Source organism: Heteronotia binoei, chromosome 2, assembly GCF_032191835.1.
Source record: "Heteronotia binoei isolate CCM8104 ecotype False Entrance Well chromosome 2, APGP_CSIRO_Hbin_v1, whole genome shotgun sequence".
Classification (NCBI taxonomy): Eukaryota; Metazoa; Chordata; class Lepidosauria; order Squamata; family Gekkonidae; genus Heteronotia; species Heteronotia binoei.
This window is the reverse complement of record NC_083224.1, coordinates 173201732-173227834: the sequence shown is the minus strand read 5'-3', so window position 1 is coordinate 173227834 and position 26103 is coordinate 173201732. Positions and strand designations below refer to the sequence as shown.

The following is a 26103-nucleotide window of genomic DNA, read 5'->3' as shown; positions in this document are numbered from 1 at the left end:
CATGTGATTTAAACCAAGCAGGAGGGAGGCAGGAGGTGAGGGCCCCCCAAAAAACTGTGGGGGGGGCAGGCCCCGTGGGACCCTGGTTAAGCTACAGGCCTGGCATGCAGACACATACACACACACACACTCCCCCAACCAATCCCACATTTTCTCCTCTCTCTCAGTCACTTTTTTTCATTTTTTCATTCATTAAATTAAACTCACTTTCATGAAGATTAAGAACATAAGAACATAAGAGAAGCCATGTTGGATCAGGCCAACGGCCCATCCAGTCCAACACTCTGTGTCACAGTGGCAAAAAAATGTATATATACACACACACTGTGGCTAATAGCCACTGATGGACCTGTAATCCATATTTTTATCTAAACCCCTCTAGAAGGTGGCTATAATAAGATGTAATTAGAAACTCACTCATTAGTCTGGCAAGCAGTCAAGAGAGAGAAAGAGAGAGAGAGAGATGCAACTGACTCCTGGTGACCCCATCGCCTGGAGTTTCCAGGCAAGAGACAAGTGGAGGTGGTTTGTCATTGCCTTCCTCCACATAGCAACCCCAGTCTTCTTTGGTGGTCCTCCCATCCAAATACTGTCCGTGCCCAACCCTGCTTAGCTCCCAAATTCTGACAAGCTGGGCTAAGCAGGCTATTTCAGCAAGAAACGAGGACTTTCAATGAAGTAAATAAATAATGGCTAGAGAGATAATGGGGTTGATTGATCCAAGGCATTGGGGAGATCTTTTTGTAAGACTGTAAATATCTGGTTGCCTGTGATGAGTAAGAATTGCATCTAGCAGCCGGGTCAGGAAGTATTTGTGTCTTCTTTTATTCTTCTCAGGCCATAAATATGCCACAAAAAAATCTAAAATATATATAAAGTGAGCAAGCAAGCCAGTAAAAAAAAAAATTGTGGGCTAGTAGTTTGTACAGCTAGACAACTGCCTCCTGAGCCGCTCTGAAGAGCTGCCCTGAATCTCATCAGCTGATGAGCAATTCCCCTTGAATGTAGTGTTTCTTAATTTTTTTAAACTGCTCGCCCCTCTGTCTTCAACCGCAACTCAATACCTGTAATGTTGTGAACAGGGAAATGTTCTGAGTACATGCAGACTGGGGCAGTGTTGAAATACTGGTATCAGAAGAATAAAACAGCATCTTTCTGAAGATGGAATTCTATGCTGCACTGGGTAGAGTTCTGTGTCCTGACGCTTTTTTAAAGAACAGCGATATTCACTCAGTGGTTCAGGAGCCACATGTGTGTCTTTCACATGCCACTTTTGACTCTTCTGAGCACTGTTCTCCAATATGGCTCCTGAAACACAGGAGCAAAGCCCTTATCCAGGGGGGCTTGTGACCAAGAGGTTGTTCCCACCTTGAAGCAGTTGCTGCCAGAAGAACAGGTAAGCTGCAAAGCAGGGTGAAATTAAATGTGGCTCTTTTGGTTGATGGTAACTGTGAATGTAGCTCACTACAAGCTGCAGAAAGAGTACCACTGTTTTAAACACACTGCAGCCCAGAAGTACAATTTAAAGGTGAAGGCGGGGGGGGGGGCAGTAGGGGATGTGGGGGTAGCAGATATTGAATTATTCAACCCACTAGTATGTGTGTGTTGAACACTGCCTATTTTCCTGCTGAAAATTAGGCATTCATACCCCCTAATTCAAAAGCTGCTTCTATCCATTCTGTAGGGTACATATAAGTTTCCCCCACGGAGAAGTAAAAAGCATTTGGCATGAACACTTTCAGTGTGCAAAAGGTGTAAGGGGAGTGCTATGTATGAGAAGGCATGCCTGGACATGTTGGGTGTAGTGTCCTGAGCTAGAGGCACAACACAATAGACTGAGAGGATCCAAAGATCTGCAGCCTGATTGGCTGCATAATTCAAACTGGCCAATCGGGAGGCAGTATCAGAGGACCCTAGGATCTCCCAATGAGGATGCATATTCTAATGAAGGATCCAAAAAGGGCGCAATCACAGAAGAGTTTCTGCTTCTTGGGGGCTGGGTTTCTCCTGCCCCAATTATATATATTGCCACATGTTCTGGTGCCTAGCAGTAGTTTTTGTAGTCACTTAGTAAACATGCTGAATCACTAATAAAGAACTTTAATCACTACACAAGAGCCTCCTCATGCATCGGACCCAGTATTTAACATGGAGAATTCCCACCATGCCAGTGTCCTCCCTGAAAACACAACAAAAGCAGCTACAATCTATATGAAAACAGAACTAAACCCTCAGAGGGAAAGAATCATTGTATTCCATGTAATGTGACTTAACTCTCCTTAACTACATGGAACCTGATTCTCTTCTAAAGCCACATGCAAAGAATTATCCACAGAGTGATGCAAGCACCTTTTCTGGGCCCCCTTTTTCCAAATTAGGCCAGGATGTTGGGGCAGAGGGAATGAAGCCTTTCCCACAAATGCCAGTCAGCACTGGCCTGTGGGTGCCTGGTGCCCTAGGCAGGCTGCCCCCCGCAGCGCTGTAATGCAACACCATGCTCCACCCCCCCCCACTCCCCCTGGTGCCCCGCCAAGGCGCGGCAGCCACCCGCCTCCTCCACCACCCCTTTTCCCTCCCTTTCCCGTTTACCTCCCTCCCCCCCCCCGCCGCCACCACTGCTAGCCCCCTCTGGCCTGCCTCCTCTGGCCCACCGACGTCCCTGCACCTCTGCCACTCTGCTCACTCGCTTGCCGCCCCTCCCCTCCGCCGCTCAGCGCGACTAAAACTAAGGCCTGCCGGCTCCTGGCAGCCCACGCCTGCGCATTTTGATAAGAGTCTCTTAACAAAATGCACAGGCGTGGGCTACCAGGAGTCGGCAGGCCTTAGTTTTTGTCACGCTGAGCGGCAGAGGGGAGAGGCGGCGAGCGAATGAGCAGAGCGGTGTCGGCGGGCCAGAGGGGGCTAGTGGGGAGCTGTAGGGGGCAGGGGTGGGCCGGAGGGTGCTAGCGGCGGCTGCGGTAGCAGCGGTGGCACGGGGAGGGGGGAAGGAAGAAATCCAAACTAGGCGGTTGCCTGGCTGGGGTACCGGAGGTGGGGAGAGCTCAATCTGCTGCCCCCAATCTCCCGGTGCCCTAGGCAACCGCTTAGTTTGCCTAGTGGGTGAGCCGGCACTGTTGTCAGTGCTCTGCCAGTAGACATTTAACTTACCCAGGAAGTTGGTGGTGGTAGGGAAGGATTCAACCTGCCTTGGGATCCCTAGAATATGTATCTCTCCCTACTCCACATGTGTGCCCCAACTCTGGGAAACTTGGCTGGTACCAGGGCTTTTTTTTTGTAGTAGGAACTCCTTTGTAGCAGGAACACCCATTCCTGTATACCTGCACACACACAAATGTGTTATGGATACATCCAGGTAGGTAGCTGTGTTGGTCTGAAGCAATAGACTAGTCCAGCAGTAGAATAAAATCCAGTGGCACCTTTAAGACCAACAACGTTTTATTCAAGGTATGAGCTTTTGTGTGCAAGCACTGCTTCAGGTAAAATGCAGTGGAAGAAAACCATTCAGTTAATCTCAGTTAACTTCCCACAATTAGTAAAGATTCTCTTACACCCTTTATTGCTTTAAATGTTGTTCCCCCTTAATTGGATCCATACAGCTGTTGACACTGTAATTTGCTTTTCGACCCTGTCTATACAAGTTTGAATGGTTTTCTTCCATTGCATTCTATCTGAAGTAGCAATTTGCATATTATCTGAAGAAGTAGCTTGAATGAAAGCTCATACCTCAAATGAAGTAAGTAAAGTAAAGTAAAATTTTATTTGTATCCCGCCCTCCCCCGCCACAGTGGTAGAGACATTAAGACATTAAAACCAATCAATACTTAATTAGAAAAATTCTAAATCTAACAGTACATCTGGCGGCAACATTATTGTTTGACACTATCTCTGTCGGTTGGCATATCAATAGCAGATCCCTGAGCCGGACCATTTTAGCGTGTTGTACACTTATAGTTTAGCTGTTCATAAACGCTAACTTAAAGAGGGTAGTCTTGCAGGCCCTGCGGAACTGATCAAGGCTCCGCAGGGCCCGCACCTCCTCTGGGAGCTGATTCCAAAGGTATGGGTCCGCAGCAGAAAAGGCCCGTGTGCGGGTATTTCGAAGTTTAACTTCTTTTGGCCCAGGGATGGTCAGTCTGTTTTTCCCTACTGACCTCAGTGCTCTCTGGGGCTCGTATGGGGAGAGACAGTCCCTCAGGTAGGTCGGTCCTCGGCCATATAGGGCTTTAAAGGTGATGACCAGCACTTTGTACTGGACCCTGTATACAATCGGCAGCCAGTGCAGTTCGCGTAGCCCCGGCCGTATATGCTCCCATCTTGGGAGACCAAGCAACAGCCTGGCCGCCGCATTCTGCACTAGCTGCAACTTCCGGGTCCGGCACAGAGGCAGCCCCATGTAGAGGGCGTTACAGTAGTCCAGTCTTGAGGTGACCGTCGCATGGATCACCGTTGCTAGGTCCCGACGCTCTAGGAAAGGGGCCAACTGCCTCGCCCGCCTCAGATGGAAAAATGCAGACTTGGCAGTGGCTGTTATCTGGGCCGCCATTGATAATGAAGGCTCCAGTAAAACACCCAAGCTCTTTACCCGTTGCGCCGCCTTCAGCGGGGCACCGTCAAAGGCCGGGAGAGATATTTCCTTCCCCAGAGCGCCACGAAACTTGTTGGTCTTAACGGTACCACTGGGCTTTATTGTATTGTGGTTACGATGGTTGGTGGAGGCAGGACAGAGGAAAAGGAACTCTGTGTTCCTTTACTCTCATCTTCCAATCCCACTATCTTTATCACACACAAATCTGCCTCCTCCCCAGTTGTTCTCTTTTTCAGCCTGTGGCTGAAGCACAGATGTTGAGAATCAGCTTTTGGATAGTACCAGCCTGGACTTTTTTTGTAACAGGAATTCCTTTGCATATTTGGCTACACCCCCTTGATGTAGCCAATCCTCCAAGAGCTTACAATAGTCCTTGTCTAAGAGCCCTGTAGCTCTTGGAGGATTGGCTACATCAGAGGGTGTGGCCTAATATGCAAATTTGCGCATCAGGCCATACCTGATGCGCAAATTACAATCTGTTTTTCATCACTAGCTGTCCCATCTGCAACACAGAAAGTAACTTCATGGGTCATCATCCTGCACAATGTGGGAAATTCACAACTACCTTCCATCTACCACCCCCATTCCCCCAGTGATACCCCTGCCCAGAGGAGGCAAAAAGCCTTCAGGACCCCTGGCCAAATTGGCCTGGAGGAAAATTCCTTCCACCAAAGTGGTGATTGGCATTACCCGGGGCATGTAAGAAATGGCCCCGAGAGCTGAGCACTGACTCATCCCTTCCTGCTCTTTCTCTTTTGATCTGCCTAAATGCACAGAATCAGCATTGCTGTCAGATGGCCATCTAGCCTCTGTGTAAAAACCTCCAAAAAAAGAGAGCCCACCACCTCCCAAGGAAGCCTGTTCCACTGAGGATCGCTCTGTCAGGCAGTTCTTACTAACGTTTACCCCAAAACTCTATTGATTTAATTTTAATCTACTGAATCTGATCTGACCTTCTGAAGCAACAGAAAACAACTCCACTCCATCCTCTATATCAGGTGTGGCCAACGGTAGCTCTCCAGATGTTTTTTGCCTACAACTCCCATCAGCCCCAGCCATTGACCAATCTGGCAGGGGCTGATGGGAGTTGTAGGCAAAAAACATCTGCAGAGCTACCGTTGGCCACCCCTGCTCTATATGACAACCCTTCAAATATTTGAAGATGGCTGTCATGTCACCTCTTTGTCATCTCCTCTCCAGGCTAAACATACTCAGCTCCTTCAACTTTTACTAACCTCACATGGTGTCCAGACCCCTCAACATTTTGGTTGCCCTCCTCTGGATACTTTCCAGTTTGTCAACATCCTTCTTAAACTGCAGTGCTCCAAACTGAACACAATACTCCAAGTGAAGACTAATCAAAGCACTTCCATGTAGAAAGCATTCTGAGTTCTCAGACAAGAGAATACCAAACTATTTCCAGATTCCTATGCATGCCTCTCTCTGATGAATGGCTACAAGTCGAATCCACCGACACGCTCTATAGGTTATCTTCCTGTGGACAAGAATTGTTGATGGAGTCCACTATTCATCCATATAATGGGAATCATGACGACCTACCTCAAGGGTTGTTATGAGGTACTCAAAGAGAGCTCTAAAATGTATAAATCTAAAGGCTGCAATATTATCATCTTGTATTGTTGATACCAGAAAATAGATCAAGATGGGTAGCCATGACAGTCGATCTGTAGCAGCAGAAAAGAGCAAGAGTCCAGCAGCACCTTAAAAACTAACAAAATTTCTGGCAGGGTAGGAGCTTTCATGAGTCACTGCTCAGTTCTTGTTATCTGAAGAAGGGAGCAGTGATTCGTGAACTCTCATACCCGGCCACAAATTACAGAACAAAATTTGAGTCCAGTGGCACCTTTAAGACCCACAATGTTTTTATTCACGATATAAATGAATGAATGAATATAAATAAACAAATGAACAAAACTTTATTGGTCTTAAAGGTGCCACTGCACGCAAATTTTGTTCTGTCGCTTCAGATCAACACTTCCCACCCGAATCGGCCACAAATTATGTTAGTCTTTAAGTTGTTATTGGACCCTTGCTCTTTTCTACTGATACCAATAGGACTTGCTTTTCATAAAACATGGACAAAATAGGCTACTTTAGGTTGTACAAGTGCTTGCAGAAAAGGTAAATAAGAACAGAAAACATCTCCATGAACTTTCGGCAGTTCACCAGCTACTATTCCTTATTTTCATGGGCCCTAAATGTTGATGACCAAAGTCTCCGAAGAGCACACAAATTACTTTCCAAGAAATAATTAAAGTCAAAAATGACTGAAGATTATGCAATTCAATCTGCTTGCTTCCTCTACAAAAACTGGGCACAGGAAGTGGCAAGTCTTTATAAAATGGATTTCAAAATAGCAAAGCTGGTCTCTCATCTATACAGAAGAAGTTTTTTATGTTATCAACATTATCAGAGGGGATGACAGACGTTCCACTGAAGCCAGGTCAGAATACCAGGGGACCTCCCAAGTTGTTGTTGTTTTTTTCTTCCAAAGCAAAAAACCCCAAACATTTGAGGGTTTGTCGAATTACTTAAAAGTCACAAACACAAGGGGAGATAGGGAAGTAGAAGTCACAAACGAAAGGGATGGGGGGAGGGGAGTAGTGGACACAGACCCCTCTTTCCTTTCCACTGCACTCAGCTGTCTATTATGCAAAACAACAGCAGCTCCTCTGAAAGACAGCAGACAAGAAAAAGAAGAACAAGAAGAAGAAGAAGGAAGAAGAACAAGAACAAAAAGAAGAAGACTGCAGATTTATATCCCGCCATTCTCTCTGAATCAGAGACTCAGAGTGGCTTACAATCTCCTATATCTTTCCCCGCCACAACAGACACCCTGTGAGGTGGATGGGGCTGAGAGAGCTCCCACAGAAGCTGCCCTTTCAAGGACAACTTGCGCGATAACTATGGCTAACCCAAGGTCATTCCAGCAGCTGCAAGTAGAGGAGTGGGGAATCAAACTCAGTTCTCCCAGATAGGAGTCCGTACACTTAACTACTACACCAAACAAGCACTAGTCAGCAGTGTCCTAGAATGTCCCCAATAGGTTCAACTTCTCCTTCCTGTGAACCAAAACTGGAGATTTCCCACTCATTTACAGGTGTTAATTATCTTAACAAAACCTGGAACTCTCCAACCAGTACAGGGGTAACTAGTTTAGCATAACTACAAAATAGTCTCTATATTTTTCTTGATTCAGTTTGAATTTTGCATAACTACTTCCTGCACTTCATGGCCCCTTGACCCTGGTGTTCTGTTTTTTCCACACACCCTCCCTACAAGTGAGAATCTACTTAAAGCATCCAAGGAAGTGGGCTCTGGTTCACAGCAGTTTACGCTGGAATAAATGTTGTTAGACTTTAAGGTGCCATAAGAGTCCTGTTTATATCTCTCAACACCCTTCTCTCATCTCCTTCCAAGGACCTGGGATAGACAGACAGTTGAGTCTAGTAATGAAAGTGGAAGGAAAATACACTGTTCCCTTTTCCCTGAAAATTCAGAAATGTTAGGCCAGAAAATGGATTAGAGATGGGATGCCAGTTTTGCTGCAAAAGGGAAAGCTAAAATTCTGTCACAAAGAAAGCCATATCCTGCAAGCTTGCCAAATAATGCAAATTTTATTCATACAAAACTATTTTACAATTGCGGTAAATTTTTTCTATCCAGAAATAATATTTTTTTGAAAAACATCCAATACCACTGGGAGCCTAGAATTCTACATTTTTATTTTTTTAAAAAAGGTCTGACAGTGTAATTATGCAAATTTGTATAAATTATGCGCTGTGTTTTGATCGTTTTCCTAAAAAGTTAACTTTTTCTTCACATGGATTAGAGCAGGGAAGGAAGGAATGGGACTGTGGAGACATATTAGCAGATTAACAGCTACGTGCAAATGGAAATGACCCCAAGACAACAAGGATGAATGATCTCTGTGACACTGAATGTCAGAACACACCTGACTTCTCACCTACTAAGAAGAGACCACTTTTTAACTTCTTATTCTTTCAAATGTGGCTCATGTGACGTGACAGTTAGTGTGTTGGACTAAGAACCGGGAGACCCTCCCTCTCTCTCAGCCTAACCTTCCTCACAGGCCTGTGGAAGCTCCTCCCTCTCTCTCAGCCTAACTTGCCTCACAGGCCTGTGGAAGCTGTTGTGAGGATGCTGTGGGGGAGAGGAGAGTACGCCCTTTTGGATTCCCATTGGAGAGAAAAGAGAGTGCAAATATTTAAATAAATATTCACAGCCCAATCATATGTTTGTTTACTCAGACTTCCATAACATCCATCTAGACAGCCTCTCTTCTTTCAGTTTCCAATTGCCATCTGTGAGGCCAGAGTGAGCTCATGAAACAACCAGACACCCCTCCATAATGACTTGGTCCGGCTCCAACTAAGAATGCTTCCTTTCTATATGCGAGGAGGAGGAGGAGATGGTTTTTATACCCTGATTTTCTCTACCATAGGGAGTCCCAAGGCAGCTTCCAATCACCTTCCCTTCCTCTCCCCACAACAGGCACCTCATGAGGTAGGTGAGGCTGAGAGAATTCTGTGAAAGCTTGACTGGCTCAAGGTCAACCAGCTGGCTTCATGTGGATGAGGAGTGGGGAATCAAACGTTCTCCAGAATTTGCTGTCTTTAACCACTGCATCATGGTGGCTCTCTCCTGGAAGCAGCTAGACACCTTTCCATCAGTGCTGGCTACAGCTTCTGCAGAAATAATTTTGGATTAAATTTTAACTGTCATTTGCCTTACTATTTGATTCCTGTAAATTGAATTTTGAAGTGAATTTGGGACGGGGGCATAAAAACCTATTACTTACCTTAAATTGCAATTTCCTGGAGTTTGAAAAATATGATACATTTCACAATGCAATTCAGAGTGATATCAGAAATGCACATCTTCTGCATATTTGTGATAACAAGCTTCTTCTTGACATTTTATCTCAACAAACTTTCCCCTATATTCAGTCTCTCCTTTCCATCAAGTATAACAGGCACAGAAAAGCACAGCCATGAACTCAGTAAGGTGGTTCTAGGCAAGCTGTTCTGACTGTATGAGAACCCCAGGTACAATAAGGGGGAGTAAAATGTTTAGAGGAGTGATTGGCATAATCAGGGAGGAGTGAGATTTGTTTTTAAAAAGGGAATGATGATGCCAAAAGGCAAAATTTATTCTTCCTTTTCAGACCTTCATTGCCAAAGATAAATTACTTAAGAGCAAGGAAATTCAGGTGCCGCTTTCTCACCTCCATACTCCTGTTGCTGCTTAAAATGCCACACAAATTACTATTTCGGAGGGGGGGGGGTCTCTCATTCCCCAGGAGCAGCATTCTCAGGGGCATTTTGGGCAAAAGGGGGGAAGGAAGGGAGAGACAAGAAAGTCGCACTCTGTGGGGCAAAATCCCTTCCATCTGTAGCAATACTCCACTGAATCCAGTCTAGAACGAAGTATGCAAGTGAATACACACAAATTGAATTTCCATAATATTTCTGAACACAGAATCTGGTCTTTCCTTGCCAAAGAACTTGAACTCTGGGTGCAGAGAAGTCCTTGCTAAACAATCTCTAACCAAATGTAAACCTTTGAAATCTTAGGAGCATTTATTTATTTTAAGAGAATCATATTTTTACCCCATTCCTGACATGCACTCAAGGCCGTTTACAAACCAATTTAAAACCGCAGGAACTTACATACAAACTCTAAATATAACTATCAAAACAATTTTTTTTAAAAAAAAAATATCCAATTAACAACTCATAAAACACGAATCCTTAGATCACAGGTACTTCAACGAACAGCTGGGTCTTGGCTCCTTATTCGGAAGTCTATCAGAACCGCTGTCAGAGTGCACCTCGTGAGCTTCAATTTCTGCCTCTAAAGGAATCCCTTATTTACAGCTTCAAGCTCCAGTCACCCCATAACTCAATTCTATGATGAGTTCATTTGCCAGTCAACAGGGCTTTTTCTGCAGCAGGAACTCCTTTGCATATCAGGCCACACACCCCTGATGTAGCTAATCCTCCTGGAGCTTACAGTAGGTCTTGTACTAAGAGTCTCGTAAACTCTTGGAGGATTGCTACATCAGGGGTGTGTGGACTAATATGCAAAGGAGTTCCTTTTACCGAAAAAGCCCTGCCAGTCATTACATCTCTCATTCTGGTTAAAGCACGGCTTACAACAATGCAGATACACGCATATGCATAAACACATGAAGCTGCCTATCCTCAGACTGCTGGTTTATCATAGTCAGCTGGCTGATCGGTAGGTAGACAGCATTTACTGTGTACAGCCAAAGGCCATTAGAATGGTCATGCACAAAAGGAGCCAAAGAGAAATTGCATCAAATCAAGGTTGGTATGATAGTCTACTCCGACTGTCAGTGGCTCTCTCCAGGGTCTCAAGTAGGGACCTTCCACATCCACTTATTTACCTATTCCTTTTAACTGGAAATGCCATGGATTAAGCCTGGCAGATGCTCCACCACTGAACCACAGCCCCTCCCCTTACTTTACCATTCATCTCACCACACTAGGAAGTCTGCCCAAACTATATCAGCTGACCTTACTTCTCTCTGCTTGCCCTCCTGAAGCACTCCTTAGAAGAAGACTGCAGATTTATACCCCACCCTTCTCTCCGAATCAGAGACTCAAAACGGCTTACAATCTCCTATATCTTCTCCCCCCACAACAGTCACCCTGTGAGGTGGGTGGGGCTGAGAGGGCTCTCACAGCAGCTACCCTTTCAAGGACAACCTCTGCCAGAGCTATGGCTGACCCAAGGCCATTCCAGCAGCTGCAAGTGGAGGAGCAGGGAATCAAACCTGGTTCTCCCAGATAAGAGTTCACACACTTAACCACTATACCGAACTGGCTCTCTTTGATACTAACTTTGCTCACCCTTTTGGTTACAAAACTTGACTCACTCTGTGACTTGTCCAACATCCATGGGTCATTTTTGTAGAATTCATTTGCATAACTCATTTGCATATGCCACACACCCCTGATATCACCGGAAGGTGTACCAAATTATATCAGTTCAACATCGTACTTTAAAATGCTTCTGGAATTATAATTGTCATAATAAAACCTTACTCCCATCATACTTTTTAAATCACTTTCTCCTATGTGGCCACAGTGGCATGATAAAGATTTCTATCTGTCTGCTTTATATGTTTTGGTTACATTCCCATTTGGTGTGGGGGAAAATATTAGAAAGTTTGTCAAATCTTAGAGGTCAGCAAAATTCTCACTGAGGGTTTTGAACAATGGAGTCCAGAAGCAAGCTTTTTGGGGGGGCGGGGCGGGGAAGGGTAAGAAAGAAAGAGGAGAATAAAATTTAGAAATTCTGGAGCTCCACTCCTATGAGCTCCTGCCCAAAACAAGGCCTGCCAACATCAGATGGATCTCCTGGGTATGTACCCCATGTTTAGCAATGTCCTAAACTGGAGTCCTGTGGTGCAGAGTGGTAGAGCTGCAGTACTGGTTCAGGTAGCTGGGTCCAGGTTGACTCAGCCTTCCATCCTTCCAAGGTTGGTAAAATGAGTACCCAGCTTGCTGGGGGGAAAGTGTAGATGACTGGGGAAGGCAATGGCAAACCACCCCACAAAAAGTCTGCCGTGAAAACGTTGTGAAAACAACATCACCCCAGAGTCAAAAACAACTGGTGCTTGCACAGGGGAATACCTTTTACCTTTTTACCTTTAAACTGGAGTGACTGTCTAGATTAACACAGAATCCTCAGTCTGCTCCAATGTATACATCCCGGGTACCTTCCAAGGAATGCAGCTGATACGATGTTTTAAAAGGGCATCTTAGCCTCGTAAATTTTGTAGCCTTCCATCCTTCTGAGGTTGGTAAAATGAGTATCCAGCTTGCTGGGGGGAAAGTGTAGATGACTGGGGAAGGCAATGGCAAACCACCCCATAAAAAGTCTGTTGTGAAAATGTTGTGAAAGCAATGTCACCTCAGAGTCGAAAACGACTGGAGCTTGCACAGGGGACTACCTTTATCTTTTTAATGCAAATTTGTGCTGACAAAGAAGAGGAAACAGGAAAGGAAAATGAAGTGCTTGTTTTACTCACTTCCTGGACTTCCCCTCGGTGGTTTCTGCCACGTGGTATCCAGGCTTGCATTTGTACCGGCAGACAGAACCAACATCATGATTCCCTTGCAGGCATCGGGGCAGCAGCAGCTTAGCATTGGGGACTGGCTGTGGAGTGTCACACTCTAACTTGCAGTAAGCTTCAGGGAGCGACCAGAGGCCGTCCTCCAGGCAGGTCAGCGACTGACTCATTCCTAACTCCAAGAGAGAGAGAGAGAGAAAGAAACAGAGCCCATTCAAACAAAATTATGTGGCCCCACCATGGGCTGCATCCACACTTGCATTTCCCAACTCTCCATGCCAGATGGGGAGTGTGGGCTACAACACTACTTTCCTAGAAGGTCACACAACTGAGGGCCCAACAGTACATGATGTTTCCCTCAGGGGTGTCCCCAGGTCAGGTGAAGAGGTGTCTTCTGGAATTCCCAGGTGCGTTTGATACAATGCATTGGGAAGATGCAGTGCATTCCCCATTCTCCTGCACTGCAATGGCCCTGAGCAGTTACTACTTCTATTGGGGACTCAAGATGTACTGATGGGCTACGCACTATAATTTCCCAGCAGCTTCCTGGGGCCATTTCAGGTAAGCAAAACAGCACAGAGTGGAAGAGAAAGGCATCAGCCTCTTCTCCCCACAGTACCAATTCTAATCAGGCCCCGGCAAGCCAGAGAAATGCAGAGCTTCAGGAGACATTTTTTCACCTGACACAGAGATGCGATGTATAGTTAGTCCCTTGTAAGAAGCAATGTACATTCACAGTCTGGGATGAGAAATGGGTAACACATCAGTAGAGAACCCTGTACCAGTTCTTACCTACTGAAACCCCTTCCTTCAAGAAGCCCTGCTTCACCACACAGATTTCACTTCAAGGTTGCCTTTGAAATTTTTCAACCTGGTCAAAACCAGGCTCCCTTTGACCAAGCTAATAAGGGCCACTAGGATAAAGGTATTGGGGCTGGCGAATCTGCCCAAATGGAAGCCTCCCTCACATCCAAGACAGTGGCCAGCTGCTGTCGCCACAGTCACTGGGAAAAGTGGCTGTCTGCCCAAATAGAAGGTCAGAGGCAAAGGAAATACCTACATCCAAGTTATGGACATACCTACTCTATCACACTTATGATCAAATGTAATCATTGAATACAAGGAGATTGTTCCAGCTTTTGAGAGCACAGAAAGATCACTGTGCATCAAGATATCTTTGGTTTGTTTTAAAATATTCTTTTTTGCTTCCATTATCCTAGAGTTTCATGCCTCCCTCTACATAGGGAACTTTCTTCTCTGAGGCTGGGTCCAGGCCAGCAGTTTGAGGTGACACAGGGATGGCCCTCAGATGGATTTAAAAAATCAAGCCCAGACGTGAAGATCTGGAGACCGTCCCACTCCCATACTCACCCTGTCCTCCAGCGCCCATTGGAGTGTCTGAAAAAGCTACCATTTCAAATGTGGTGGCAAATCGCCACTGTGCTTCCCTGCCGCCTTTCCCAGACGTCTGAACAGCTGGGGAGCACCTGGGAAGTGCTACTCGAGCACTTGGGAGGTCTGACCACTCCTCTGGGGCACAGGCGGCCTGTTCCTGTCCTAGCAGTAGGCCGTGTGCAGTCTGACTGCCCCCAGGGTGCTTCTTTCTCTTGGCTTACTCTGGGATGGGAGGCTGCTGTCCCAGGCTGCTGGTCTGGATCCAGCATATACTTATTTAAATCCTGATCATTTCTCCAGTTGGGACTCCAACCAACTCAGAACATTTTTCTCCCCTCATCTATTTCCTATAACAACTACTCTGTGAGGTAGGTCAGGCTGAGAGTGTGTGACAGGTCCAGCTTCACCCAGTGACCCCTCATGGCTGAAGTGGGGGATTCAAACCCGAGGTCCAGTCCAGCATCTAGTACATCACTCCATCTACTACACCATGCTGGCTCTCTTGTGTATATAGCTCATACGCTGGTAATCAGAGGAGAAATGTAAATGTAAAGGTAAGATGCAGAATGCAGGTGTAATTTTCAAGGGCTTGGGCTGCCCTCCAAAGTCACCCTTAAAGACTCCTCCTCCTCAAAAGCCAGAGACATACCTTGAAGCTTAGATGGCTTGATGCAAGAGAAGAAACATCGCTTCTGGTAGGTGGTCCCTTTAGGGCATGAGAACTCTGCATAAAGCACATTCGACTGGTCAGGCACCTGGCAGTCAACGGGGTCACAAGTCACAGATCTGTCCCAACGCCCAGAATTGCAAGTCAGCAGGATTTCTTTCTGAGAAACAAAACAAAAGACTCTCGGTTTCTGTCAACGGGAGCGCTGTGGCAATCTGAAAACTGCACTTTGCTTAACCCCTCAGCCAGCAACTAATTTTAACAGGGGACGAACTTCTGAGTTGCACAGGAGAAGAGTGATTGGCAAAGTTGGCTCCACCCAGGGGTGGAATTCTAGCAGGAGCTCCTTTGCATATTAGGCCACACACCCCTGATGTAGCCAATCCTCCAAGAGCGTACAAAAAAGAGCCCTGTAAGCTCTTAGAGGATTTGCTACATCAGGGGTGTGTGGCCTAATATGCAAAGGAGCTCCTGCTAGAATCCCACCCCTGGCCCCACCCATGGATTCACAAACTATATACAACATATTTCTAACAAATCAGATTCAGGTTATTTAGATTCTGCGTACTTGCAGTTGCAAAAAGGGAGAAATACCTCTCCCCAGGGCCATTTTCCTTCAGAAAACTGGTCTCAGGGGTAGCAGGAAGGATCCCATCACACTTTCTGCCCCTCATAGGCAACATTTTTCCAGGATTTATTTTTCCTGCAGTGCCACTGGAGAATTTTTTAAGTATTATTTTTAGTTTTTTTCTAACTACATTTTGTATGTTTAAATGGCATGATTTTCGGTTTCACAAAATTTCACACTACCATATGAAAGATTTGTTTCAGGCAAAGTTTTTATGTCCGGGGAGCTTCCTGGTGGAGAAGAGAGGAGCGCCAGCTGGAGCCCTGGCTGGGCTGAAGGTTCCTGCTCTCTCTCACAGGTAGCGGAGGCAGCAGGAGAAGACAGGGAGGAGGAAGAGAGAGTAAAGTGCACCTGGGCTGCCATGGCCCTTTGAACACCCACTCTGGGCACTGGTTTGGCAGCTGTATGAAGGACACAACCGTTCATGCAGTTTCTTGTGCACATGAGATTGCCAGTCCTTTCCACCATTAGTAGAGCTGGGCTCAGTGCCTGAGAGAGACTGTGGGGGATGGTTGTGTCCCACCTCCAGCCACTGCCAGACCGGTGTCAAACTCAGTAGTTTTAAGAGCTGTGACAGCATCACGGCCCAGAGAGAGCCTGAACATATAGGTAGGGTGGCTGCTGCAGGGCTCCAGCTATCTCCCCACGAGCTGGAAAGTCTGAAGATTAGATTAGATTAGATTAGATAATTTTATTTATATCCCGCCCTCCCCGCCGGGGCAGGCTCAGGGCGGCTAACAGTAACAGTAACATTCCATTGTATAAAAACAAGGTTACATTCAACATTAAAATTCTAATAGATTTAAAATTAATTACAGTTATAAAAGTGCTAATGCTATTGCTATTTGTTCTTTATTATGATGGCGGTATCATTAGTACTTAATTTTCTACATCATCGAAAGCCAGTCGGAAGAGGAAAGTCTTGCAGGCCCTGCGGAATTGTTCAAGATCCCGCAGGGCCCGCATTTCCTCTGGAAGTTGGTTCCATAAGCTCGGGGCCACAGAGGAGAAGGCCCGATTGCGGGTGCATTGCAACTTCACCTCTCTTGGTCCGGGGATAGTCAGCAAGTTTTTTCCAGCTGACCTCAGTGCTCTCTGGGGTTCATATAGGGAGAGACGGTCCCTGAGGTAGACAGGTCCTCGACCATATAGGGCTTTAAAGGTAATGACCAGCACTTTGTAACGAACCCGGTATATAACTGGCAGCCAGTGCAGCTCGCGCAGCCCAGGCTGTATGTGCTCCCATTTAGGGAGCCCCAACAGTAGCCTGGCCGCTGCGTTCTGCACCAGCTGCAGCTTCCGGGTTCGGTACAGAGGCAGCCCCATGTAGAGGGCATTACAGTAATCCAGTCTCGAGGTGACCGTTGCGTGAAGTACCGTTGCCAGATCTTGGCGCTCTAGGAAGGGAGCCAACTGCCTTGCCCGCCTCAGGTGGAAGAAGGCTGACTTGGCAGTGGCTGCAATCTGGGCCTCCATTGATAATGAAGGCTCCAGTAAAACTCCCAGACTCCTAACCCGGTGCGCCGCTTTCAGCGGCGCCCCGTCGAAGACCGGAAGAGGTGTTTCCCCTTCCCGGGCGCCCCGACCCAGACAAAGGACTTCTGTCTTCGCTGGGTTCAATTTCAGCCCGCTCCTCCTCAACCACATTGCCATATCCTGCAGGGCCCGGTCTAGATTCTCAGGGACGCAGCCAGGCCGGCCGTCCATTAGCAGATAGAGTTGGGTGTCATCTGCATATTGATGGCACCCAAGTCCGTATCTCCTGGCAATCTGGGCAAGAGGGCGCATGTAGATATTGAATAATATTGGTGAGAGAACTGCCCCCTGAGGCACTCCACAGTCCAGTGTGCGCCTCCGGGACCGCTCGCCACCAATTGCCACCCTTTGTCCCCGATCCTCGAGGAAGGAGGAGAGCCATTGTAAGGCAGACCCCCTCACCCCTATATCGGCGAGGCGGCGGGTCAGTAGCCGATGGTCGACCGTGTCGAACGCGGCCGACAGGTCTAACAACATCAGCACCGCCACACCGCCCCGATCCAGATGCCGTTGGAGATCGTCTACCAGGGCGACCAGTACTGTCTCCGTCCCATAGCCCGGGCGAAAGCCGGACTGGCAAGGGTCTAGGATGGAAGCGTCATCCAGAAAGCTCTGCAACTGCGACGCCACTGCCCTCTCAATTATTTTACCTAAAAACGGTAAATTAGAGACCGGTCGGTAGTTTGCCAATTCGGCCGGATCTGCTGTAGTTTTTTTCAGGAGGGGTCGGACCAAAGCCTCTTTCAGGGATGATGGAAAACGCCCCTCTGAGAGGGATCTATTTATGATGTCCCGTAAAGGACATTCAAGCTCCCTCAGGCAAGATTTAATTAGCCAGGAGGGGCATGGGTCCAGATCGCAAGTTGTAGGGCGCGCAGAGGAGAGGATTCCGTCAACTTCCTCCAGGCTGAGCGGGTCGAAATGATCCAGAGTTAAATCAGAAGACAGGCAAGGGGCCTCGGGCTCATGTACTGTATCTAAGGTGATGGGCAGGTCCTGGCGGAGCGACGTGATTTTGTCTGCAAAAAATTTCGCAAAAGCCTCACAGCCTATTTCTAATTCTCTTACGTTTGGTCTGCCTTGGGGCAGAGTAGTTAAGTGTCCAATTATTTTGAATAATTGTGCCGGGCGCGAATTTGCAGACGCAATCTTGGCCGCAAAGTACTTCTTCTTTGCGGCCTTGACTGCCATCTCATACGACCTCATAAGCGTTCTGTAGGATGTTCTCGCCGCTTCGCCACGAGTGCGCCGCCACTGCCTCTCTAGTCGTCGGAGTCCTTGTTTCAACCGGCGTAGCTCCAGGGTATACCAAGGAGCCAGCCTTGAACGAGGGCGCAGAGGACGTCGGGGTGCGATCTCGTTGATTGCCCCAGATAGCCGGTCTTGCCAGGCATCAACCAGGGCGTCAAGGGAATCACAAGGGGGCCAAGGATCCCGAGTCAAAACATCCCCAGCAGAATTTCTGGCAGTCCTGAAATTTCAGGAATGTTTTGGTTTGTTTCAGGTATTTCTAACGCGAAATGAAACGGGATGCTTTGGGTGTCATTTTGAGTAGGGAATATCCAACTGTACTTGCAACTACCCAGCCCTCTGGCTCCCCTCTGTTAGATTAGCAGTGCCTCCACAGCATGGTGTATGAACAGCAGGATTCATAGCTGACCATCCCTTTCTGCCAACATGTTTCCCATTTGGAATGGACAGAAGAAAGCGCAAGCAGAAACAAATGATAAGATCCACGGCGAGGGCTAGGGTTTTCATGCATGTGATTCCCAATATCATTATCTTTCACATGAAATTGGGGGAGGGATTCCAGTGAGGAATGATGAGCCAAAGTATCTTGATCAAAAGAGTGATTTTGCAGGACAGGCAGAGATATACACCCAGCGGAGATGGATAGGTATGAATAGAAGTAAGAAACAATACTGGTGAGACCTGGGGAGAGACTTGCACAGCCAAGAAGGACAGAAACAGTGAAGTAGAGAAAGGACTGAGTACACCTGTAAATAGCTCATTGCAAAGTCACAACATTCACAGGAAAGAGAGGTCAACAGAGAGAAAGGAAGCGCAAACCAATCCTGAAGAAGAAGAAGGGGTGATACAATATGGTAACATCTTGCAAAGCTCTTTGCGTCTGCTGCTTGAGTCCAGTAAAGGAGTTCTGGCTCAGAAGGCTGGGGTTTAGTTCTGCTCCCAGAAGTCTGGAGTTCAAAATCCACCCTCTGTCGCTTTTCCTTAGCCCTTCGTCCTAACTGGCCTTTGCTTGTTCTTATGCCTTCCTTCTGCCACTACAAGTGATTTTATAAATTACAATTTTGACATTTTGCTGATAACTCCACTCCCCCCCCCCCCGCCAAGATAATTAATGAATGGATATTTTTTTTAAAAAGTTAGCATAACAGACCCTTGGGACACTCTGTCTGATGTTGTATTCCCGTAGTGCTTGTGAGTTAACATGAATACAAGTCAAGGCAGAGCAGGAGAGAGCATCAACCAGGAGTCATGTCATCTATTGTCTATATCAATAACAATGCTTAGCATAGTAACTGTACAGCACTACAGAAGTACTGCATGCCTGTTATCTTGAAAATACAGCCATGCAAAGTATGATGCTAATTATTACCAGGGCTTTTTTTTATCAGGAACTCCTTTGCATATTAGGCCACACACCCCTGATGTAGCCAATCCTCCTAGAGTTTACAGTAGGCCCTGTAAGAAGAGCCCTGTAAGCTCCTGGAGGATTGGATACATCAGGGGTGTGTGGCCTAATATGCAAAAGAGTTCCCGATACAAAAAAAGCCCATTTATTACCATCCTAAGATGGTGCAGCTATGAGAAAAATAGTCATTTGCCTGAAGCCACCAGACAGAAGCAAAATTTGCTGACTAGTCTCCTAGGCACTGTGATACACTACTTGGAAGGGAATGCAGCTCTGTAATTTTTTTTTTTAATTTACACCCCGTTTTTCTCTCCAAGGGGTCCCCCAAAGCAGATTACATCATACACTTCTCCTCCATTTCATCCTCACAACAGCTCCATGAAGTAGATTATGCTGAGAGTGTGAAACTGGCCCAAGGACACCCATCTGCTTCATACACAGAAGGTCCCAGGTTCAATCCCCTCCAGCTCCATTTAAAAGTGTTGGCTTGTAGGTGATGTGAAAGATCCCTGTAATAGACCCTGGAGAGTTGCTGCCACTCAGAGTAGACAATACTGGCCTTGGCAGACTGATGGTATGGCTCGTTATAAAGCAAAGTCTTGTGAACAAAGATCCAGTTTGGTGCCGTGGTTAAGAGCAATGGACTCTAATTTGAGGAACTGGGTTTGATTCTCCACTCCTCCACATGCTGGTGTGACCTTGGGTCAGTCACAAGTTCTCTCAGAGCTGTTCTCTCAAGAGCAGTTCTCAAAAGAGCTCTCTCAGCCCCACCTACCTCACAGGGGGTCTGTTGTAGGGAGAGGAAGGGAAGGAGATTGTAAACCGCTCTGAGACTCCAAGTGAAGGACGGGGTATAAATCCAACTCTTCTTCTTTAAGCTCCTCTAGAGGGCCACTAGCATGCTTAGTGTTACTTCAGGAACTAATCTGGCCTAGTGCATTACTACAAAAAAGTGCTGAAGGAGCTAAGATCTGAGAAATGGGACTGGGGCTGAGCAGTAGAGGATCAGTTTTGCATGCAAAAGGGTCCCAGACTGAATCCCTGATATCTCCAGCTAAAAAGATCTGATTGTACATGATGGGAAAGGCCTCTGCCGAAGACTCTGGAAAGCTGCTGTAAATCATAGTCCATGTTGACCTTGATAGACCAACCATCTGACTCAGTACAAGGCAGCTTCATGTTTTCATCTGGCACAAAAGAAAACCCAATTTCTTCATTCCAAATCTATTCAGTATACAGTTATCATTTGCAAAAGTTGTTCCATATTCTAGCCCTCATATTTTGGGGAGGGGTGTGTGTGTCTGCCAAACCCTGAAATATTTTCAGCAAGGAAGGACGTGGCAGCTGGAGGAAATGTGTGGGGGAAAGTGGGGGAACAGAGGGAAATCAAGAATGGAGATGATAGAGAAGAAGCAATGGCTATGCAGGGCACCAAAGCTACACAAATGAATACTGGAATGTTTGCAAACAACATGTGGCTACCAGCGCAATCCTGTGGAGATTACTTCAATCCAAGTCCATGCCTTTCAAAGGGCTTGTACTGGTAAAACTTTACTTGGGCAAGCAATGTACATGTGTTCCAACACATCCTCACAACCACAAAGCATAACAATTTTCCTTCCCTTAAAATTTGCTGTCTAGGACGCCAAACACTGCAGTCCATCTCTTACCTCCCAGGGTCTCCTCCGCACAGTCCCTTGGGCACATACTTGCTTCTGCCTTTAAACCCATGTACAACTTTTCCTCCATTTCACAGGCACCCGCTCACAAAGCTGGGCCACTCAAACCATTCTACTCCTACTAGCAATGTCCCTCAGGAGCCAGAATGTTCATGAACATTCCACGCAAACTCATCAGGTAAGCCAACAGGTATATACCAGAGGTTTCATCGCTGCTGCCATAACCATAGTCAGTACACCGCACCCAGGGGTGGAATTCTAGCATGAGCTCCTTTGCATATTAGGCCACACCCCCTTGATGTAGCCAATCCTCCAAGAGCTTACAAAAAGGAGCCTTGTAAAATCTTGGAGGATTGGCTACATCATACACCTAATATGCAAAGGAGCTCCTGCTGAAATTCCACCCCTGATCCCACCACAAATTCCCTTAAGTGCTGAACAATAAAGATATTCAATGGGAAGACAACATGACAAAGTTGTGCTGACATTAGAAAGACCCATCTGATGCAATAGTTTAAAGCTATGTGCTGGTGGGAGCATATCTCAAACATCACTGTCATAATTCCATCCACTCACCTGTCCTGGGCGCAGCATTTGACCCTGGCTGGCATGGAGGACATATCCCTTTTCACAAGTAACAAAGCACTGTGTGAGCCCCTGGTTGCCAGGGGTGCAGTTGACCACTGAGGAATGATGGATAAATGGCAGCACACAGCTGCCTTGCTCTCCGCAGGTATTTGGCGTGCAACTGTAGGGGAAAGAGAGGGAAAAGAGGAGGGAATCTAAAACGGAAATTCTTACATTGTAGAAGAAACTCCATTCTGTTCAACACCATAACAAAACACAACTGACACTTAAAGGAATAACAATGCCATCCTAAAGTATACTGCATTAAGTATAATGCATTATACTTAATTAATTACTGCATTAAGTATAATGCATTATACTCTGCATTAAGATTACGCTGTGGTTCTGCTAAGGCAAAACAGGAGCTCAACGACAGCTAGGGTTGCCAGGTCCAACTCAATAAATATCAGGGATTTGGGGAATGGGGTCAGGAGATATTGGAGGTGGACCCAGGAGACTTTCCCATTCCCTAAAAATAAATAAATAAAAATACAGCAGTGCAGTTCTCCTGAGTAGTCTTCATTTCCTCTTCTTTTTCTGCATTCAAATGATTCCAAAGCAGCTGCACTTCCACTAAAATGAAAGTGAGCTCTCTTACACACACACTTACAACGCAGCCAAAATAATCAGTTTTCATGCCCACACTTTTGTGATCTCCCTGTGGCAATTGTAGATATTTTTACTCACCGGAGTTGCTGAATGTAACAATCTGCTGCATTTCAACCAACTTATGGAGAAAGAGGTCTAGGGGGGTTGAGTTTCCCTCTATCCTATACTCGAAGTCCTAGTTAACTCTTTACTATCCCTTTTACTACACAGCTTCTTAAAGGAATGCAAAATGAACTGAAGGATTGGGCTCTATGGCTTCCTCTATCTCACACACACATGTGGCTCTTCCTGTGTGTCCCCCGCCCCAGCTTCAGACTTGCTGACATTTAAAGGCACACACACACCTTCCAAAACACAAGCAGTTGCAAGCTTCTGAATCTGCCTGAGATCTAAAGGTGGTTGTTGAGAAGCCTGCAAAACCAGGGGATCCTTCGCCCAGACCTGGGAACTGGCAAGCCTAATGACATGGTCGATTTTGTAATGAAGCAGTAGAGGAAAAAGAATATCCTGATCAAGGAATCAGTCAGTATTTTGCAGAATAGCTGGACCCACACAGCTAGCACTGATTTTGCTGATCTAACAACTAGACTGGCATGGATCCCCAAAAAGTCTGGCATAGTTCTTGTGGGCCCATTTTTCACGTTCTATAGAAGCAGAAGAAATCTGAATGATTCACACTTTTTATCGCCTTGCTCCCAGGTCTTGTGAAAGTTACATCTCTGGCCTCAGCTATACCTGCCACCACCTGCCTCATACTCACCCTTAGCTGAGATTTGGATTGGACTTCGTGAATTTTTATTTATTTATACTCCATTTTTCTTCCCATTGGGGACCCAGATCTTACTACATCATCATTCTCCCTTCCTCCATTTTATCCACACAAAACAGGAAATTTGGCCATGAAACCCAGTGGTGCTCAGCAGACTTCCTGGGCTTCCTGTCTGCCTAGGAGAGCTGACAAGGCCACAAGTCAGGCCTGTACATCTTAGGTACTACACACGGTGAAAAATCCAGATCTCCATTCCATAAATTAATGAGTCATTGCCCAAACGCCACTGATTTATGTCTCTCCTGCCTCCTTTAAAATCCACATTTCCTTTTAATGGTTTTGGTTAATCTTAGGCTGGTAGGCTCTTGCAGTTTCCTAAACTGTTTCTCTGAATTTTGTTGGATGGATCCTTGGCATGTTCCCTCTCCCCAACCCTCTCCTATGCCATACATCCCTTAAAAGTGTGGGTTATTCACAAAGATCCAAGTGAGCCTTTTACCCCAAACTATCCTGAAGAAATGTTATCTGCACCATTGACTTTTGGAATGAAAAGCAAGAGATTATAACAGCCCATGAACACTCATTAATAAGTCATAAAGAGAAGACCAGCTCACCCCCACTCACTCTAGGAAACTGACATAAGAAAAAAAAAAGAATGCTATAAAAAGCTTATGCCTCAAAATTCAGAAGTAATTATAAACCCATCACTGAATTGAATAACTCTTGTGGCTTCACAAAGGTATGCAGAGACAGAGAGACTGCAGGGGGCAAACAAGAAGAAAAGAAGGCAAAACATTATTTATGAGGGAAAACTGCACTATAATACAAACAGTGAAGATATCAGGGATACGAGAAGGGAGGAAAATGGCAAAGTTAAAGCCGAGGGGAATCATCAAATGAAGCCTTTTCCTCAAAGTAAAGATATGTTATTTGCACCACTGATTTTCTAAATGAAAAGGAAGACATTGCAACAGTCCATTAGCTGTTTGAGAAACTATCATTAACAAAAGTCACAAAGAGAAGACCCAGAATTTTAAGAGAATAGGAATGTAGATCACACCAAAGGTCTACTGTGACACAACCTTTCTTAAAACTGAAGGGCCACACAGGCTCTTATGATTTTGGGGAACCAGGTTTGTTTTGAACTTAACCTTCCCCTCAGTTACAAGACATACTTAGGGCAGCAAAGCTTTGGGTTAACTACTGTGAGGTAAGTTTTGTAGTGAGTTAAAAGGACATGGAGATCGCTGAGGCAGGGGTTATATGAAAATAACAAAGAAGATTTATTTACAGGTTGGGTTTAAAGAACAGAATAGCAGAGTTATGGCTTCAGAGTGTGATTTGAATTCTCTTTAATGCTTGCAGGTACCAACAGGCTTTCACTGACTAGCTGCCTTTCACTCACACAGGATTTTCCACCCACACCAGCCTGCCCTTTCCCAAGAGTAAATGGCACAAGGTCTGCTCATCACTAGGCAGGCTTCACAACCAGGTACTCCACAGTTAAACCGCCCTTTCACGCTCTGGCTGAGCCAGACCCAAGCTATGACTGTGCTCTCCCTGAGGCAGTTCTGAACTAAACTGCCTCTCTCTATGCTTCCCTCCAACACTCATTCCATCCCCCCTCTGTAAAGTGACTAGATGGGGAGGGACGGTGGCTCAGTGGTAGAGCATAACACGTGGTGAGAGAGATAAATATTACAGAGCAGGTTATAACCCCATGTTTCAACTCAGGCATTACCTGGTGAAGGAAGCCCAACAATGGTTCACTGTGCAGTCTGAACTGGCAAACCATGGTTTGCGATCAGCCAATAAACCAGAAATTTTTTTAACAACAAAAACATGGCTTGAAACAGATTTGCAAACCACGGCTTTTTGCTAGCCATAGTATGGCATAACACTTGAACTGGCATGTGTAGCTATGGCCAGTACTTCTGCCCATGAAAGTTGCTGCTTCAAGGAGGTGGGAGTGAACTTAGGAAACTCCAGGGCTTTTTTTTGTAGCAGGAACTCCTTTGCATATTAGGCCTCTAAGAATTTACAGGACTCTTAGTACAGGGCCTACTGCAAGCTCCAGGAGGACTGGCTACATCCGGGGTGTGTGTGGCCTAATATGCAAAGGAGTTCCTGCTACAAAAAAGCCCTGTGACTCCATACTGAGATGATGGAAAAATGCAACTCTAAACCAGTTTGCCTGTACAACCTCAGACTATGACTTGAGTCCTTAATTTGCTATCAAACGTCCATGGCCAGCTATGTTTTTTGGAAAGCAGGATTTCACATAATGCCTCAATTAATTCTATAGATCTAGGACTGCGACAAGAACACTGTCATTCTAAGGAAACTCCATACACAGAATGGGGTCAAGCTCAGTTGCCCGTCATAATGGAACAATCCATGTTTAAGAAGTTTTTGTTTTAGATAGGAAGGGGCAAACAAGGGGGAGTGTCAAGAACCATAAGAAATGTTGTTGTTTTTCCTTGGACATAGATATGTTTATGAAGTGAGAAATGGTTTCAGGATAGCAGCTGAAAATTCTTTCAGTGGTTTGTATTTCCATCTGCTTCCTTAAATAAATGGCAAAGTTTTGCATTCCTTAAATCATTTAGCTTCTGTGGTTTTTAAGTGTGGCAACACAGATCTCTCCTTCCCACTCCACACACACTTTCTGTCACACATGTGTACAAATAACACAGAGATGAGTTGCCTTGTTCCCTTGTCCTCATCGGACAATCCCAGGCAACATAGCTCCAGAGTTTCCAGAAATATACTAATTATTTCAGCCCATTTCAATAAGGGCTCTAGC

The 26103-nt window shown here is 45.9% G+C and overlaps 1 protein-coding gene across 2 annotated transcripts in view; it reads right to left on the bottom strand.

The window, feature by feature from the left end:
- Positions 1–26103, bottom strand: part of PAPPA2 (pappalysin 2) — a 159617-nt gene that overhangs the window by 38570 nt on the left and 94944 nt on the right. For both annotated transcript variants that reach the window (XM_060232479.1, XM_060232480.1), the window contains exons 14-16: positions 21869–22040; positions 14776–14953; positions 12690–12903 (exon numbers count right to left, since the gene is read on the bottom strand). In XM_060232479.1, coding sequence (XP_060088462.1) covers positions 12690–12903; positions 14776–14953; positions 21869–22040 — 564 coding nt within the window. The remainder of the gene's footprint in view (positions 1–12689; positions 12904–14775; positions 14954–21868; positions 22041–26103) is intronic.